The sequence below is a fragment of the Chiloscyllium punctatum genome, chromosome 33 (genome assembly GCF_047496795.1).
Source record: "Chiloscyllium punctatum isolate Juve2018m chromosome 33, sChiPun1.3, whole genome shotgun sequence".
Classification (NCBI taxonomy): Eukaryota; Metazoa; Chordata; class Chondrichthyes; order Orectolobiformes; family Hemiscylliidae; genus Chiloscyllium; species Chiloscyllium punctatum.
Window position 1 is genome coordinate 10,061,148 of NC_092771.1, and position 17,596 is coordinate 10,078,743.

Consider the following 17,596-nt stretch of genomic DNA (forward strand, 5'->3'; position numbering starts at 1 on the left):
CTAGCTACAGAGGTTGGCTGGAAAGTATTTCTAAATGGAAGAGATTGAACGATAGTTTAATTTGATAAGAGTAAAGGGAATAGTAGTAGCAAATGACACTTTAAATGGAGTGGGAGACATCTGCATTCCTGCAAGGATGTTGTCCCCATCCACATCCAGAATGTTCAGTCAGTGCAGTTCAACTCTTTAATATTACATTAATGTCCAGAGAGATATTCCAATTTAATCTTTTAATGTTCACCACCACCTTGTCAAGAGGAACTAGAGATGGATAATAAATGTTTGCCAAGCCAGTGTTGCCTACGTCCCATAAATGAATTTTTAAAAAAACTTACCTGAGGCTGTCAATTATTGAGGTCTGTTTTTGTGGACTTGTCACATTAGTCAGTGGATGGTGCCCAGAAGTGAGATTTCCTCCTTGGCTTGTTTTGCTGTTTCTAACACAGCAGCTTGAGAATAACAATAACCCACCAACTGGCACCACAGCCAAAGTTGGCATGATGTTTGGATTTACGGCAAGGCATCCCTGGCCTGCACAAGGTCTGAAATCAAACTGATTTCCATGGCCTGCACTGGGCAAAAATGGGGTAGGAGCTCTCAGAAAACTTATAGCCCATTCCTGCGGATGCTGCTGACATCACTTCAAGCTATTGCTACAACTGGACAGCCAGAGTATCCATTGCCCATCTTGCTGCTTGTAAGCACTCATTCAATGTCCACAATTCATTAATTCCAGGCCACAGTAGTAAAATAGCTCAGTCCTTTCACTGACAATGTCGAGCAGCTATTGTAGTTGGACCATTCACTGAATGATAAAAACTTCTCTGTTGGCAAAGACTGGCTGAACACATCGATTGTGATGTTGGCAGATGTAGTATGGCTACCATCCATGCTGACATTCTTGTGCTAAACCCTTTCTTATCATGAATAGCAGTACATTTCAAAAAGCATTTCCAGTCCATGGCTTAATTCTTCACATTCCTCTTTAGCTCTTTTCTGCATGTTTTGTGCAATGCAATGAGTGTTAATTTAAACTATGTTCCGATATAGATTTTCTTCTAATTTCGTGATGCGTTGTACATTGTGAACTCATTCCTACAGTCTGGTCACACTGTCAAAGCAGCACAGTGCCCATTAGCTTCAAATTACTTTAACAGGGCATCGATTATTCGAAAAGTCATGGAAATTTAGTATTGAGCAACAGGACCAACTTTTCAGTTTGGTCCAACCATTGGCATATTGAATCATATAGCACCCTGCTGATATAGTATGGGAAGTATCAGTGCTTTAGTGCTTTGATAATTGCAAACATCTAACTTAGAGACATTAAGATGAGTTTTCAATGTTTTTTTCATAATTACATTTGAAATATTTTTCTTTACACTGTATGAAACAAAGTTTTGTTGTGATTCTAAGAGTGTGGACTGATATTACACTGGGGATTTAAAAGTGAAACCATCAGCATCAGGGCCCAGGAGAGGAGAGCACACAGTAATAATCTAGGGTGAAGGCGATTGTCTAGGCAGCACCGCCCCTCTATAATCAGTCAGAACAATTAAGTCCCTATAGCCAAGAAAGGCAGAATCTGAGATAAGCTATTGTTCTAATCAAAATTCTATCGTTCTCATGCTCCTGCAATCACAGCTCTCCTCTTCTGCATATGCTACGGATTGGCGCAATACCAGTGAGCAAGTCACTGGGCTACTGTCCTGTGGCAACCTGTCCATCCGGGATTATTGTGCCCTAGGATCTGGCATGTATGCTCAAGGCCAAATGGAACTAGTTACAAATGATGGTTATCTGTTAATTAAGGGATAATTGGGTGAGCACTTCCCTAGATTCCCGACAGTGTGGAAACACTCCCTTCAGCCAACCAGTCTATACCGACCCTCCGAAGAGTAACCCACCCAGACACATTTTCCTCTGACTAATTCTCCTAATACTATGGAAATTGGTTTGCAATGCTGTGAACTTAGCATGGCCGATTCACCTGACCTGCACATCTTTGGACTATGGGAGGAAACCGGAGCACCTGGAGGAAACCCACGCAGATACGGGGAGAATGTGCAAACTCCACACAGACAGTTGCCCGAGGCTGGAATTGAACTTGGAACCCTGGTGCTGTGAGGCAGAAGTGCTAACCACAGAGCCACCGTGCCGACCTTAACTGGGTGTACTTGTAGGGGAACAAGTAATCAACTCTGTCGATGTTTGTGGATATAAAACATTTGGAGGACAGTACAGTGGCTCAGTGGTTAGCACTGCTGCCTCACAGTGCCAGGGACCTGGGTTCAGTTGCAGCTTTGGGTGACTGTCTGTGTGGAGTTTGCACATTCTCCCCGTGTCTGCGTGGGTTTCCTCCGGGTGCTCTGGTTTCCTCCCACAATCCAAAGATGTACAGGTTAGATGAATTGGCCATGCTAAATTGTCCATAGTGCTCAGGAATGTGTAGGTTAGGTGCATTAGTCTGCGTAAATGTAAGGTGGGGGATGGGTCTGGGCGGGTTACTCTTCGGAGTGTCGGCGTGGACTTGTTGGGCTGTAGGGATTCTAATTCAAAACACTGATAGAAAAGTACATGCTAGGATGCAGTCTAGCCAGCATTTAACCTCTGGTATTTGCCATCCAGTGGAGGTGTCCGAAGGAAGCCTTGTCTGATGGAATTGTCCAGCAATTGCTGGGTCTTATGGGGATTGAAGCTGCTGGGAGCTGTGCATTAGGGAGGATTGCTAGTATCAGGCTTTAGGGGTTGCTGGGAGATAGGTCCAGGAATTGTTGATGTTCCAGGGTCTGAGAATTGAGGCCTGATTCCAGAATTTGGATTGGAATTGGATGGGAGAAGGACACTGGAAAGAGTTTTGGATATCGCAGGAGGCTGCAGGAGAAAGGTAAAAAAGAGGAGGCTCTGCAAGCATGGGGTATAGAAAGGAAGAAGCTGCAGGCAGAAGGCACTGGAAAGGACATGGCTGCAAGTGGGAGAGAAGGAGAGAGTCTGAAAGAAGGAGGTAAACAGGATAAAAGAGGAAGGGAAGCAGAAGAGGACTACAGTTAGTCTTACTTCTGTGGTAGGCAAAGTAATGGAAAGGGTACTGAGGGATAGGATTTACGAGTATCTGGAAAGACACTGCTTGATTAGGGACAGCCAGCACGGATTTGTGAAGGGTAGGTCTTGCCTTACAAGTCTTATTGAATTCTTCGAGGAGGTGACCAAGCATGTGGATGAGGGTAGAGCAGTGGATGTAGTGTACATGGATTTTAGTAAGGCATTTGATAAGGTTCCCCATGGTAGGCTTATGCGGAAAGTCAGGAGGCATGGGATAGAGGGAAATTTGGCCAATTGGATAGAAAACTGGCTAACCGGTCGAAGTCAGAGAGTGGTGGTAGATGGTAAATATTCAGCATGGAGTCCAGTTACAAGTGGAGTTCCGCAGGGATCAGTTCTGGGTCCTCTGCTGTTTGTAATTTTTATTAATGACTTAGAGGAGGGAGTCGAAGGGTGGGTCAGTAAATTTGCAGATGATACAAAGATAGGTGGAGTTGTGGACAGTGAGGAGGGCTGTTGTCGGCTGCAGAGGGACTTAGATATGATGCAGAGCTGGGCTGAGGAGTGGCAGATGGAGTTCAACCCTGCCAAGTGTGAGGTTGTCCATTTTGGAAGAACAAATAAGAATGCGGAATACAGGGTTAATGGTAGGGTTCTTGGTCAGGTGGAGGAACAGAGGGATCTTGGGGTCTATGTACATAGATCTTTGAAGGTTGCCACTCAGGTGGATAGAGTTTGTAAGAAGGCCTATGGAGTATTATCGTTCATTAGCAGAGGGATTGAATTCAAGAGTCGTGAGGTGATGTTGCAGCTGTACAGGACTTTGGTTAGGCCACATTTGGAGTACTGTGTGCAGTTCTGGTCGCCTCACTTTAGGAAAGATGTGGAAGCTTTGGAGAGGGTGCAGAGAAGATTTACCAGGATGTTGCCTGGAATGGAGAGTAGGTCGTACGAGGATAGGTTGAGAGTTCTCGGCCTTTTCTCGTTGGAACGGCGAAGGATGAGGGGTGACTTGATAGAGGTTTATAAGATGATCAGAGGAATAGATAGAGTAGACAGTCAGAAACTTTTTCCCCGGGTACAACAGAGTGTTACAAGGGGACATAAATTTAAGGTGAAGGGTGGAAGGTATAGGGGAGATGTCAGGGGTGGGTTCTTTACCCAGAGAGTGGTGGGGGCATGGAATGCGCTGCCCGAGGGAGTGGTAGAGTCAGATTCATTGGCGACCTTTAAGCGGCATTTGGATAGGTACATGGATGGGTGCTTAATCTAGGATAGAAGTTCGGCACAACATCGTGGGCCGAAGGGCCTGTTCTGTGCTGTATTGTTCTATGTTCTATGTTCTATGTTCTACAAGTTGGGAGAGAAGGCTGCAACAGAGAAAGAGCAGGTTTCAAGGAAAGATATTAGGAAAAGCTAAAAACACTAATAATTAATTCCTTGCAAATGAATGTGTACTCTAGCATAAGGCTGCATGTGTTCATCAGCTTCTCCATAGAGAAAATGTTGTAGATCCTTTTTAAATAAATGGTGTGAAATTCATAACCCCTTTAGTCTGAGATTTGAGATCTGAAATACGATAACTCAAAGGTCTGGTTAAAATTGTCTAGGTTTGTGTACATGTAATGAAAATGCATTTGCTGTGACCTCACTGGTCTGTGGAGTGATATTATTAAGCTGAAGAGGATTCAGAAACCAGGATGTTTCTGTGAGTGGAGGGTTTAAATTATGAGGAGAGGCTAGATAAGCTGAGATGTTTTTCACTGAGCGGTGGTAAGTTGAAGGGTGACTTTATTGAGGTTTATAAAATCATGAGGGGTATAGTTAAGGTGAATGGCAGGTCCCTTTTCCCTCGGGTGGGGAATTTCAGGGCTAGGGGCCATATCTTCAAGGTGAGAGGAGAAAGATTTTAAAAAGACATGAGGGGCAACTTTTTTTACACAGAGAATGGTTAACATGTGGTGGATGCAACAGTTCCAACATTTAAAAGACATTTGGATAAGTACATGAATAAGAACTGTTTGGAGGGATATGGGCCAAGCACATTCAGGTGGGGCTAGTTTAGTTTGGGACTGTGGCTGGCATGGACTGGTTAGACCAAGGGATCTGTTTTCCCGCTGTTTGGTGCTATGTTAAATTCTTCTATTTCTGCTTGTGTATCTGTCCCAAGTACCATAAATGTGAAAACAAATTGAAAAGGCATTAATAGATTACGCATCATCCAATAAATGTGTTCTTGTGTCTGAAATAGTGACCTCTTAAAATGTAGCCTTTGAGGAAAACAAAGAGCACACAAAGGAAAATTATTTTGATGCAGTGTCAGGTTCAAATAAGTGGAGCTGTTTACATAATGTGAATAACCAAGCTGTGTGCAATTGTCTGATGAAGCCATGGTTGTACAATATATTGTATTGAAACCTGCCATTTTGAAAGGCTTTATAAATAGAGGGAAAGAGAATGAAAGCAAATTTTTTTTTTAACTGAACCAATATAAAATAATTTGACTCCACTGTGACGTTGGTTTCTAATTCTAGGCACCAGAAGGAAGTGAAGACTTTGTAGAGACTTGAGACCAAATTTACTAAGACCTAAGGGATGAGGGATTACAGAGAAACTGGGGTTGTTCTCCTTAGATCTAAGATGCCTGAAAGAATTTGATGAAAATGTATAAATTTACTGAGGGGTAGCTAGAAGAAATAGAAACTGATTTCAGTGGCTGGAGAATCAATAATCCCATAACCCAAACTTCATAAGTTAACTGGCAAAAGAACCAATGGCAACAAGTGAGGAAATGTTTACATTGAGTGGTTAGGAATTGGCATGTGTCCTTCCTGATATTTTGATGGATGTGGATTCACATTAGTGTTAGCAAGAAAATTAAACAATGCTTGTTGAAAAAAAATGAAATGAATAAGTGATGTGGGAAGATGGTAGGGTTGACTGGATTTCTGTTGGAAATTGAGATAGATTCAATGAGCTGCACTTCTGCTGCTCTATTCTATTCCAGAGGACCCAAGCATATTGTGAAGGCATTCAACAGAAGCCATTGAACATTAAAAGGATGGGCGAGATAAGGGTCACCGTGATTTGTCTCTTTGGCCATGGTCTGCAATAGTTCCCTTTATTGAGGTGTAAATGTTGTCGTGGGCAGTTCATTTGCCAAGCTTTTATTTCCTTCTCACTTGTAGCTTCAGGATATCACCAATATATAATCAGTTAATTAGGCCTCACAATGAGATCTTAAAATAGGTTTGGAAGAGCCAGACTAACTGGGGTGTCAAATGCCACAATTGTATGGCAAAGTCTGCAGCAAACCACGTATTTCTACAACACCTGTAACATTTTGTTGAAAAAACCAAAACAACAAATAAATTGCATGCAGTGAGTACAGACTTTTATGGGCTTTGTTGTGGAATATCATACTGACCTAAATTCTGTGCCATGTTATTGTAAATGTTTTGCACCTGAGACTCCCTTGATCATTGTCCTGTGTTTTATGTCATTCATAAGACTACTCAAAATAGAGATTTTCATTGAAGTACTATATTTAAGAATTAAATGTGAATATTATAATGAGTTCCAAAATAAATAAAGAATGAGTAAACAGCAGATGAAGGATACTTTGAGGCGCACCATTTATAAATTGTATTTGTCATTTGTAATTCTAATGAATAGTAATTTTTGCTATCTTGATATATCTATATATATTGTAAATACTCAACCTGTCAAAACATCTGATCTAGGATGGCCGGTTAGTATTTTGCAGGTGTTTTGGGGTCAGATGATATTGGCACAGTTGCAGCATTTTATGCATACAGGAATCTGTCTTTTGATTTTTTTATTGAATATTGCTGGCAAATAAGCACTGTTGTGATGACAGAAATGTTGAAACATAGATTAAAACCTTTCATTGATCCTTAAAACAGTTCGGAGAAAGTGAGGACTGCAGATGCTGGATGCAGTTACCCTATGAATGACACAAATTCCAACCAAAATTTTGGCATTTGAAACAATATTCTATTGAATGCAAATAAGGTTGAAAGAATGAATAAAATGATACTCAAAAAAACAAATTGAACCTGTGCAGTTGAGAATGGGAATTTGCTAAAATGTAATATTTTCTTCTTAGAATGATGGATGAACTCATGTCCAATACAGCATTGCCACCCATTTTTGCTGATGATGATGTGTCCAAAGAGAGTGCAGATCTGACAGTCGATGCAGGGTATGTTAAACTGTAGTCTTACCAAAGGCACTGATCTTTTGTACTGTATTTGATTAATTTGTTTGTGAGAAGATACCAGAGGCTGGAAACAAATTGGGTAAGAAGTGTTTATTTTTATTTGTTCCCCTGTACATGCTGACTGTTTCTCCAATATACTTTAATGGAAAGCAAAACAAGAGTTAATATTCCGAGCCTGGTGACTCTTCGTCAGAACAAGGGTCATTGGTCTCAAAAGGTTAAATCTCTTCTCTCTACGGATGTTGCCAGAGCTCCTGTGTTTGTCAAGCACTCTGTTTTTGTTCTAGATTTCCAGAATCTGCAGTTCTTTGTGTTTTATACTTTAATTGATGTTGGCAACCCCCAGTAACCTGCCCATGATCTCTGTGAACATGTACAGTATATGCATTGGGAGGCAAGCAAGCTGTGGAAGTCCTCACAATTTAACTCCAAGTCTGAGTTAGTCGTTGGCTGCAACAGATCAGCATTCCTGAGATATGGAGATCAAAGGATCCGTCCATGACCAAAATTGTATTGACAAAGGCTAAAATTCGGTTCAGCTAAGTTGCATCCCACAATCTTTGGAAGGCCACTAACATGCTTACCAAGCAATAACAGTTAATTAGGTGGTTTCGTCAATTAAGCTACCTCAGTCAAGAGTTGAAAGCTCTTTGGAACGGTAAGAAAGAAAATTGACAACCATTTACAATGTGAGGAAGAGAATTGAGGACAGAGCAAGAATTGTATGACTATATAGGATTGTACAGAAAACCTATTTCTGTTCCAGCACATGCGCAAACTGTGTTTTGCATATTCTCTCTCCTCCCCCCTTTTAAAGCCCTGACTTCTACCAGGTATAATTCTACAGGCACAGATCAGCCTCATTCTCCCTCAAATGATCATTTGTTTTGAGATGGCCTTGACAGACATTATTACTGGAATATTCAAAAGTATCTCTGTTCAACATATACACAGCAGCTAGCATTCAGAGCAGCATAAGTAAACAGAAGTAAGAGATGTAAACAAAACTTCCATATCCCTGGATTGTGCATCATATTGTTGATACTGTTATGTAACTAAGCAGTAATTGCTGTGCAAGCTGCTGTCTTGGAAGGTTGCCAAATGTTCTTACTTTTCTCATTCATCCACTTCTACAGAAGTGATCTTGTTCAGTGACATTTTCCATATGTTGATATTTCTGCTAGAAGCTTGATGCCGTACTCTTTTCAATTTATATTTGTGATTGTAACAATTTTGTTCAGCAATGCCTCTTGATCACTAAACATGTTGTAGAGGCCTTAGCTTCTGATTAACTCAATCTAAATCAAGGCTGTTGTTTCTTGAAGCGATTTTTAAAAACCTTTATTCATTCATGGAATGAGGACATCACAGGCTAGGCAGCATTTATTGCCCAGAGGGCAGTTAAGAGTCAACCATAACGCTGTGTGTCTGGAGTCGCATGTAGGCCAGACCAGGTAAGGATGGCAGTTTCCTTCCCTAAAGTACATTAGTGAACCAGATGGGTTTTTCCTGACAATCGACAATGGATTCATGGTCATTAGATTCTTAATTCCGTGAGCTGCTATGGCAGGATTTTGACTTAGGTCCCCAAAACATTATCTGGATTAACAGTCCAGCGGTAATACCACAAGGCCATTGCCTCTCCTGAGAACAGCAGTGTTCACATGCACTAACCAGAATTTGAAGGCATAATGTGAACAGCCTTATTGCAAGTGGTGGATAGACGGGGACTCTTCACCTCATTTGAGTCTAATTCCTAATTAAACATAGCACAACCAAACAAGACAAATTGTTACTTGTGTGGTATCAGTACAGTCACTGGATTCAAATGTGGTGATATGAATATGCTGTGAAAGATTTGGTATTAAATATATATTCTCTAATGTGTGACATAAGCAGTTTAAATTGCTCTGATCATTACAACTACCAATGATGCTTCACTTTCTTATGCCATAAACTCGAATGGGCAAAATCTGTTGTTGGATTGCCAGTTTAAGTAAGCACGGTATTCAAATTCAAGTCACAATGGTCTTAATGGGGAACAAAATGATATATTAAGTAGACATTGGCAGACACATTTTCTATCAAGATTGTTCATAGTTAAGACGGTCTACAGAACTGGTAATGCTACGTGTTGATTGACAAATGCTCTGTGCTACCAGGGAAGTTGTCTGCCTGAAATGCGTCCCAGAAATCTATTAGTTTCTAGTTTATGCAGAAGCAGTTGACCTACCAAATTTTGAAAAAGCACAGCAAAGTAACACAGCTTGGATATTTGCTGCAGGAAGTCCACTGTGGTCATTGACCTGTACTGGCCCCAATAAAAGTCAACGGTGTTGTCATTGGATGCTAGTGAAGGGTAACTGAATATCTGAAGTTTTCATGTGAGTTTTTTAGTGTTTTTCTTTCCACTAAAGAGTGCAGGTGGGTGTGTGAATTGTTTGTACTATGTCACTGTGAATTGTAAAAAGCACTCCAGCAGTGCAATTACAGATGTTGCCTTTCCGGAGTTGGTGGTTATACTTGGAGAGAGCATTTGAGGTATGCCATGACATCATCCTAGTTATTGTGGTTGCAGCCCTCTCACTGGTAATGCTAGTGGGAACATTTTGAAGTGGGAAACTAGGAATATTGTATGAGAAGCACATAAACGGATGTGCAGTTTTTTTTATGCTGGAGCATATTTGTGTTAATATGTTAAATGGGCCTTGTAACATCAGTGCACTATACTCTGAACTTCTTTGCAGAGCAAACTTTAAACCCTTTTTTCATTTTATGCAGCTTTTCAGGACCAGAAAGCTCATACAGTTCTGGGGTCTCGCAGTCTCTGAATAATCCAGAGTTTGTGGAAGATTTGTCCCAGGTGCAGTTACTGCAGAATGAGTCCCCTCAGGCAGCAGACAGCAATGAGCAAAGAAGTGAGGAGGAGGTGAGTTTCAAAGCCATCTGTGTTCATCCCTGGATTGCTAAAGAACACAGTAGAAGCATTGTTCTTCAGGCACAAGCAGTACTCTTTTTATTCAGAGGAGAAAATTCACATTTCTTTGGAAATTAATTTGGATAAATTCAAGCTGTCTTTTTTTCCTTTTAAGAGAATTTAATGAAAAATTTGAAAAAAGGTGGACATGAAATGGAAATAAAACTATTGAGGAAGATTAAGGAGGGAGACAGGATAACGCATTGGAAGAGTCTTAATAGATTAACTCTGTATTCCAGGAGAACCAGACATTAACAGTTGGATATAATTGGATTATGTTTTTATTAAACAATAATGACTGTAGTTATATTGCATTTTTAATATAATCAAGAATCCCAAGTAACTTCATGTAAGCATTATTACATAACATCAAGCCACATAAGGCAATATTGGGTTGGCTGACCAAAGGCTTAGCCAAAAAGAGAGATTTTAAGCAGTATCTCCAAGGAACAAATGAGGTAGAGATGAAGAAAGGTGTGGGGATGAAATTCCAGAGCTTGTGGCTCAGATCTCTCTCTATCTCTTTTGCTTTCCTCCACCATTCCATATTACAGAATCAAAGTGCCACTTATTGTAAGTTCTGTCTCATGTTCACATTATGGCTGCAGCGATACTATCTATCCTTTTGTACATAACCCAAATTGCCCTCTGTCAATCATGATTTGGCATGTGAACATTAGTGATTGGTAGATTTTGCGTACAGAAAACCATGCGATTTGCCTGTCTTCCTTTAGTCACCTGGGTAGATTGTGCTTGTGGAGAGCATTATTATTCCAGCTGTATGCAGCTAATTCAGCTCTAGCTAGGAAATAAACCTCCACAGTTTCATGTACCTGAAATATTAACTTTTTTTTTCTCCAAAGATGTTGCCTGACTTGCTGAGTATTCCCATCATTTTTGTTTTTATTTCAGCAGCCTTCTGAAAAATGTGGCTCACTACTTTAATATGAGGAACTAGTTTCTCTCCTTGGAATTGCTACTGGCTGAAACGTGTGTAGAACTAATATGCCTGTTACTCAAGTGAGTTATTTGGGGACTGGATTAAAAAATGAGCTGGGACCTCTTATGAAATCCAACACAGTCTGGTGGAATTAAAGCCTACGACTCCCAGCTGTGAGGGTTAGGGAGCTCTAATAATTCTAATGGCACAGAAGTCTATCTAGTGTGGCACAAAATTAACTTTTTTTTTGTCAGAGTGGCCAAAGATGATTTGGTAGAAAAACATGTCACACTAATCCAATGAGATTCACACTGAGGTACATCTGCAATTAATTGTACCTTCGGTGACTGTGAGTTTGTGCCTGAAATCAATATTGTTATATTCCCCAGTATTGTCAACATCAGTCATTGATGTTGACAATCTCAAAATTTGTACCAAGAGTCACATTGATTCATTGTGCGTTCAATTCAGCAAGAAAGAGCAATGATGAACATTTCAAGTACAGGTATTGTACACAATAAGCCTTTTGTTATTCAGTACAGTACCTGCCTTTGTGATTGAAATCACATTGGTGACCTCATGGTTTTCACTTTGGTTATCTTTCTTTTATGTCTCGAGACAAGGTAATATATTTTCTGCCTACCAACATTATTATGTGTAATGTGATAGTTACCTCTGTGGTCAGAGTGAGTTTGGGAAAGTTTCAAAAACCATTTCAGAGACGGGTGCAAACATGAATCAAACACAATTTAGACTTTCAGTAGGAAATGAACCTCCTCCCTGTGGGGACCATACTGTAAATGTCTGTGAAATGAATTATATTCCAATCATAGGTTGAGGTTTAAATATCAAACCTATAAATATTTTTGGAATGTACCCACTATCTAGCAAGATATTAAATATGACAAAAAACTCCAATCTTTAAAGATAAAGATTTCCAATGCCGCAGCTGCATTGTAATGCTTTGTCTAATTGTTATTCTCCTGATGGGGGTACAAGTGATATGCAACTGAACAGTGGCGATGCCACAGCCAAGCTAAATTCTGTTTTCCATTAAAATTTTCAGAATGGTTGATCAATAACAATTAGAAATGAGAACTCTGGTTCTCTTGCCCTCCTTCCTTCTGAGAATGCTGTGTTTTCTTTAGAAACTAGACTGAGGTCAGTAAACTGAGCACAGACTGGGAATTGAATTTATCATTCTCTGTATTCTATGACTTGTTACTAGACCAGGCAGTATCTTTAGCAGGAGACTGTATCTGTTGAAATATTTCATCTTCTCTATAATTTGCTCATAAAGTGAAATGGGCAGTAAAGCTTTGTGAGTGCAAAGATTGAAAATGTTCATTCATAATAAAACCTGTTGTAAATAATTGAAAAATATGAATACCAGGTTGGTTTGGTTCTTTGCAGCCTGCATAATCTTTCTGGGGCCACAGTAGCTTTGATGTGAAATAAGTTAAACTGTTGGTTTGAATGAACTAGCAAACTGAGTAATTGAATTTTAAAAAAGGAGGTGGTCTACCTAGTGAAGAATGAGTCTCAACCAAACTACACATGGATTGATTTGATTTTTGACGGGGTGAGTCTCTTTGACATGGTAAACAGCTTTTTTTTGTATAATTAAGCAGAAAACTGCTAAGAAAGGGGGCTGGCCAAAAGGAAGAAAAAGGAAAAAAGCAACCAAGGACAGCAATGCACCAAAAGCTCCACTGACTGGATATGTGAGATTTCTTAATGAGCGTCGGGAGCAGCTTCGAGCACAACGGCCGGATGTTCCATTTTCCGAAATCACCAGAATGTTGGGAAATGAGTGGAGCAAATTGCCTGCGGACGATAAACAGGTACTGGGAGGATGGATACCAAGCAATAAAAAGAGAATTGTGGGTGCTGGAAGTCGGAAAGAAAAACAGAAATTGATGAAAAAGCATAGCAGGTCTGGCAGCATCTGTGGATAGAAATCAGAATTAACGTCTCAGGTCTAGTGATCCTTCTTCAGAACTAGTAATGGTGAGGACATGATTCCTAGCTACTGCTAGTTCTGAAGCAAAGCTCTGGACGCTAACTCTGATTTCTCTCCACAGATGCTGCCAGACCTGCTGACTTTTTCCAGCAATTTCTATCTTTGTTGCTGAGATGTTAGATTTGTTAAGTTAGTAATTCATAAAGGATGCTTCTAAAGTCCCAAAATTATAGACTTCCTTTTAATATGGGTGTAATTTTGTAACATTTCTTTGTAGTAACAGCTTTAAGGGACACGAACCACAGATCTTGCGTGAATTTGTTAAATGTGTTCAAGAAAATTTCTTTATCAATATGTAAATGTGCCTACTAGAGAAGGAGCAAACTTAACCACCTCTTTGGAAATAAGGCAGGATGATTCACTTAAGTGTTAGTAGCGGAACACTTGGAACCAATGATCATAACTCTTTTAGTTTTAAAATAGTTTTGGAAAAAGATAAGCCTTCCATTAAAGTTAAAGTTCTCAACTGGAGTAAAGCAAATTTTAACGGTATGAAACATGAACTTTTAAAGGTTGATTAGAGTAGACTGTTTACAGGTAAAGGGACAACTGACAAGTGGGAGGCTTTCAAAAGTGTGATAACAAAAGTTCAGAGGCATTGTGTTCCTGTTAGAGTAAGGCTGGTAAGTGTGGGGATCAATGGATGAATAAAGATATTGAGATTCTAGTCAAGAATAAAAAAGAAGATAGACATAGATAACTGGGATCAAATTAATCTCTTGAAAAATATGAAGAGTTTAGAGGCATTTTAAAGAGAGAATTCAGGAAGACAAAGAGGAGATATGCAATAGCCTTGGCAGATGAGGTTAAGAATAATTCAAAGAGATTCTATAAGTACATTAAGAGCAAAAAAGCAACTAAAGAAAGAGTAGGGCCTCTTAAAGATCAGTGAGATCATCTTTGTGTTGAATCTCAGGTGATGGGAGAGATATTAGATGAATACTTGACATCTGTTTTTACAGTGGAGAAAGAAATGGAGGCTAGAGTACTCAGGGAAATAAATATTGATGTTTTGAAAACAATTCACATTACAGAAGAGGAAGTGCTGGAGGTCTTAGAAAACATAAAGGTGGGTAAATCTCCAATGAAAGTGTATCCCAGGATGTTGTGGGAAGTTGGGGAGGAAATTAGGGACCCAAGCAAAAATATTTGGATCATCAATAACTGCGGGTGAGGTGCCGAGGACTGGGAGTCAGCTAACGTTGTGCCTTTATTTAAGAAAGGCTTGTAAGGAGAAGCCTCTGAACTATAGACCTGTGAATCTGATATTGATGGTGTGTAAGTTGTTGGAGGGATTCTAAATGATAGCATTTGCATGCAATTGGAGAGGCAAGGAATGATAAGGGATAGTCAGCATGGTTTTATGCAAAGGGAATCATGTCTCACAAACTTGATTGAGCTTTTTGAGGAAGTAACCAAAAGGATTGATGAGCGCAGAGCAGTAGACGTTGTTTACTTGGACTTGAGTAAAGCTTTTGATAAGGGTCTGTATGGTAGATTAATTAGTAAAGTTAGTAAGTTTGGATGACACTGAAATTGGTGGTATAGTGGACAGTGAAGAAGGTTATCTCAGATTACAAAGAGATCTTGATTAATTAAGTCAATTGGCTGGATGGCAGATGGTGTTTAATTCTGATAAATGCGATTTTGGTAAAACAAACAAGGGCAAGACTTATATGGTTAATGGTAGTATCCTGGGTAGTGTTGTAGAACAGAGAAACCTGGGGGTTCAAGTACCTATTTCTTTGAAGTTTGCATCACAGGGTGATTAAGAAAGCATTTAGCACACTTGCCTTCATTTCTCAGATGTTTGAGTACAGGAATTGGAACGTCACACAGGATGTTGGTGAGGCCTCTGCTGAAGTACTGTGTCCAGTTCTGGTCGCCCTGTTATAGGAAAAATAATAAATTGGAGAAGGTTCAGAAAAGGTTCACCAGGATGTTGCCAGAATAGAGGGTTTGCGTTATAAAAATACGCTGGGACTTTTTTCACTGGAGAGTAGGAGGTTAAGGGTGATCTTATATGAGAGTTTTTTTTTTAATCATGAGGAGCGTACATAAGGTGAGCAGCAAAGGTCTTCCCCCTAAGGTGGGGGAGTTCAAAACTTTGAGGCATATTTTTAAGATCATAGAGTCATAGAGATGTACAGCATGGAAACAGACCCATCGGTCCAACTTGTCCATGCCAACCAAATATGCTAACCTAATCCATTCCCAATTGCCAGCACTTGACCCATATCCCTCTAACCCCTTCCTATTTATATACCCATCCAGAAGGTGAGAGAAGAAAAATTTAAAAACAACATGCGGGTCAACATTTTTATACAGAGAATGGTTAGTGTATGGAATGAACACCAGAGGAAGTGGTAGATGTGGGTACCTTACAAAGTTTCAAAGGTATTAGAATAAGTAATATTCACTGACGAGTGAATAATAAGTAATAAAATATAATAAATAATAAAAGGGTACGTTTGGAGGAACATGTGCCAAATGCAGTCAGTGGGACTAGTTTAGTTTGGCAAAATGTTCAGCATGGACTCGTTGGACTGAAGGGCCTGTTTCCATGCTGTATATCTCTATGATTATGTGGGATAGGTGGCCTGAAGATGTCATCTGCTGTGAAACATGTGCTGTATCCAGGGCCAGGAAAGGGGGATGGTGCACATATTGATATTCACTGGGGCCTATGCTGTGTGTTCAGGGCCCAAGCACATTGACTATGCAGCAGCACTGAAAGCACAACAGAACAGAGGGCATTTTTGACTCCCAGGTGTCCAGGAATATTTATGTAAAACAGTGCAGTAACTTAAATGAACAAAATCTCTGAAAAGCTGCTTCTCCAATCACAGGCTGGTTCTCTCCTCTGGTTCAGCCAGAGTTGTTGGAAGGGGTAGCCTAACAGGGAAGGTGGTAGAACAGCAATAGCAAGAGTTTCTGAGGGTAATTTAGTCAGCACAGGAAAAATTCATCCCAAGGAAGAAGAAACATTGTTTTGGGGAGGATGAGGCAACCATGGCTGGCAAGGGAAGTCAGGGACAGCATAAAAGCAAAAGAAAAAACATACAATGTGGTGAAGATCAGTGCGAGGCCTTTTAAAAATCAGTAGAGGACATCTGAAAAGCAACAAGGGGGGAGAAGATGAAATATGAGGATAAGTAATATAAAATAAGACTGCAAGAGTTTTTTTCTAGATGTATAAAATGTAAGAAAGAGGCAAGAGTGGACATTGGACTGCTGGAAAATGAGGCTGGAGAAGTAGTAATGGGGAACAAAGAAGTGACGGAGGAACTGTATAGGTACTTTGCATCAGTCTTCAAAGTGGAAGACACCAATAGCGTACCAGAACTTAAAGAGAGTCAAGGAACAGAGGTGAATGTTGCTGGCCAAACTAAGTAGAAGCTGCTGGAGAGGCTGAAAGGACTGTATGTGGATAAATCACCTGGACTGGATGGACCACACACCAGAGTCCTGAAAGAGAAAGCTGAGGTGATAGTGAAGGCATTGATGGCATTCTTTCAGAAATCATTCAGGTCAGAGAGGGTCCCAGAAGACTGGGAAATGGCTAACGTAATACCCCTGTTGAAGAAGGGAGGGAGGGAGAAGACAGGATGTTCTAGGCCAATTCATCTGACACATTTGTTAGTAAGATTTTAAAGTTCATTATTAAGGATGAGATTGCAGATTACTTGGAAATGCAAGGTTAAAAAGGGCTGAATCAACATGGCTTCGCCTGACAAATCTGTTAAAATTCTTTTGAGGAGATAACAAGCAAGTTAGAGAAAGGAGAACCAGTGGACGTGATCTCTTTGGGTCTCCAAAAGGTCTTTAACAAGGTGCAGCAGAGTAGGCTGCCGAATAAGATTACAATCCAAGATGAGGGCAAGGTACTAATTTGGATAGAGGATTAGCTGACTGGCAGAAGACAGAGAGTGGGAATGAAGCAATCTTTTTCAGAATAGCAGCCATTGACTAGTGGAATTCCGCAGGGGTCAATGTTGGGCTCACAACAATTCACATTATTCATTAAAGACCTGTTGCTAAGTTTGCAAATGATACAAAGATAGGTGGAAAGGCAGGTAGTATTGAGGCAGGGAGGTTGCAGAAGGACTGGTTGGGACATTGGATAAAGAATTGACAGATGTAATATAATGTGGGAAAGTGTGAGGTTATTCACTTTTGTAGGAAGAATAGAGGCATAGACAATTTTCTAAGTGAGAAAAGGCTTTGCAAATCTGGAGCTTGGTGTCCAGAATGCTCAAAATCACTGATTATTTGTGCAAATAACTTGGGTTGCAAATGAATGTGGAATCTCCAAACTTCAGGCTGCAACGAGATTAAAGAAAATGTCGTGGATGCTACTGTCACGAACAG

The 17,596-nt window shown here is 40.2% G+C and overlaps 2 protein-coding genes across 10 annotated transcripts in view; one reads left to right on the plus strand and one right to left on the minus strand.

Annotated features, from left to right (window-relative positions):
• peak1 (pseudopodium-enriched atypical kinase 1) overlaps positions 1-15,112 on the minus strand; it is a 227,468-nt gene extending 212,356 nt beyond the window's left edge. For both annotated transcript variants that reach the window (XM_072552934.1, XM_072552931.1), the window contains exon 1: positions 15,019-15,112. The gene's annotated coding sequence lies outside the window, so the exon portion shown is untranslated. The remainder of the gene's footprint in view (positions 1-15,018) is intronic.
• hmg20a (high mobility group 20A) overlaps positions 1-17,596 on the plus strand; it is a 54,638-nt gene that overhangs the window by 21,673 nt on the left and 15,369 nt on the right. For 6 of the 8 annotated variants that reach the window (XM_072552938.1, XM_072552945.1, XM_072552944.1 and 3 more), the window contains exons 2-4: positions 7,172-7,267; positions 10,067-10,214; positions 12,831-13,046. In XM_072552938.1, coding sequence (XP_072409039.1) covers positions 7,173-7,267; positions 10,067-10,214; positions 12,831-13,046 — 459 coding nt within the window. In that variant the 5' untranslated portion in view covers position 7,172. The remainder of the gene's footprint in view (positions 1-7,171; positions 7,268-10,066; positions 10,215-12,830; positions 13,047-17,596) is intronic. The other 2 variants (XM_072552942.1, XM_072552943.1) reach the window with 1 other exon arrangement.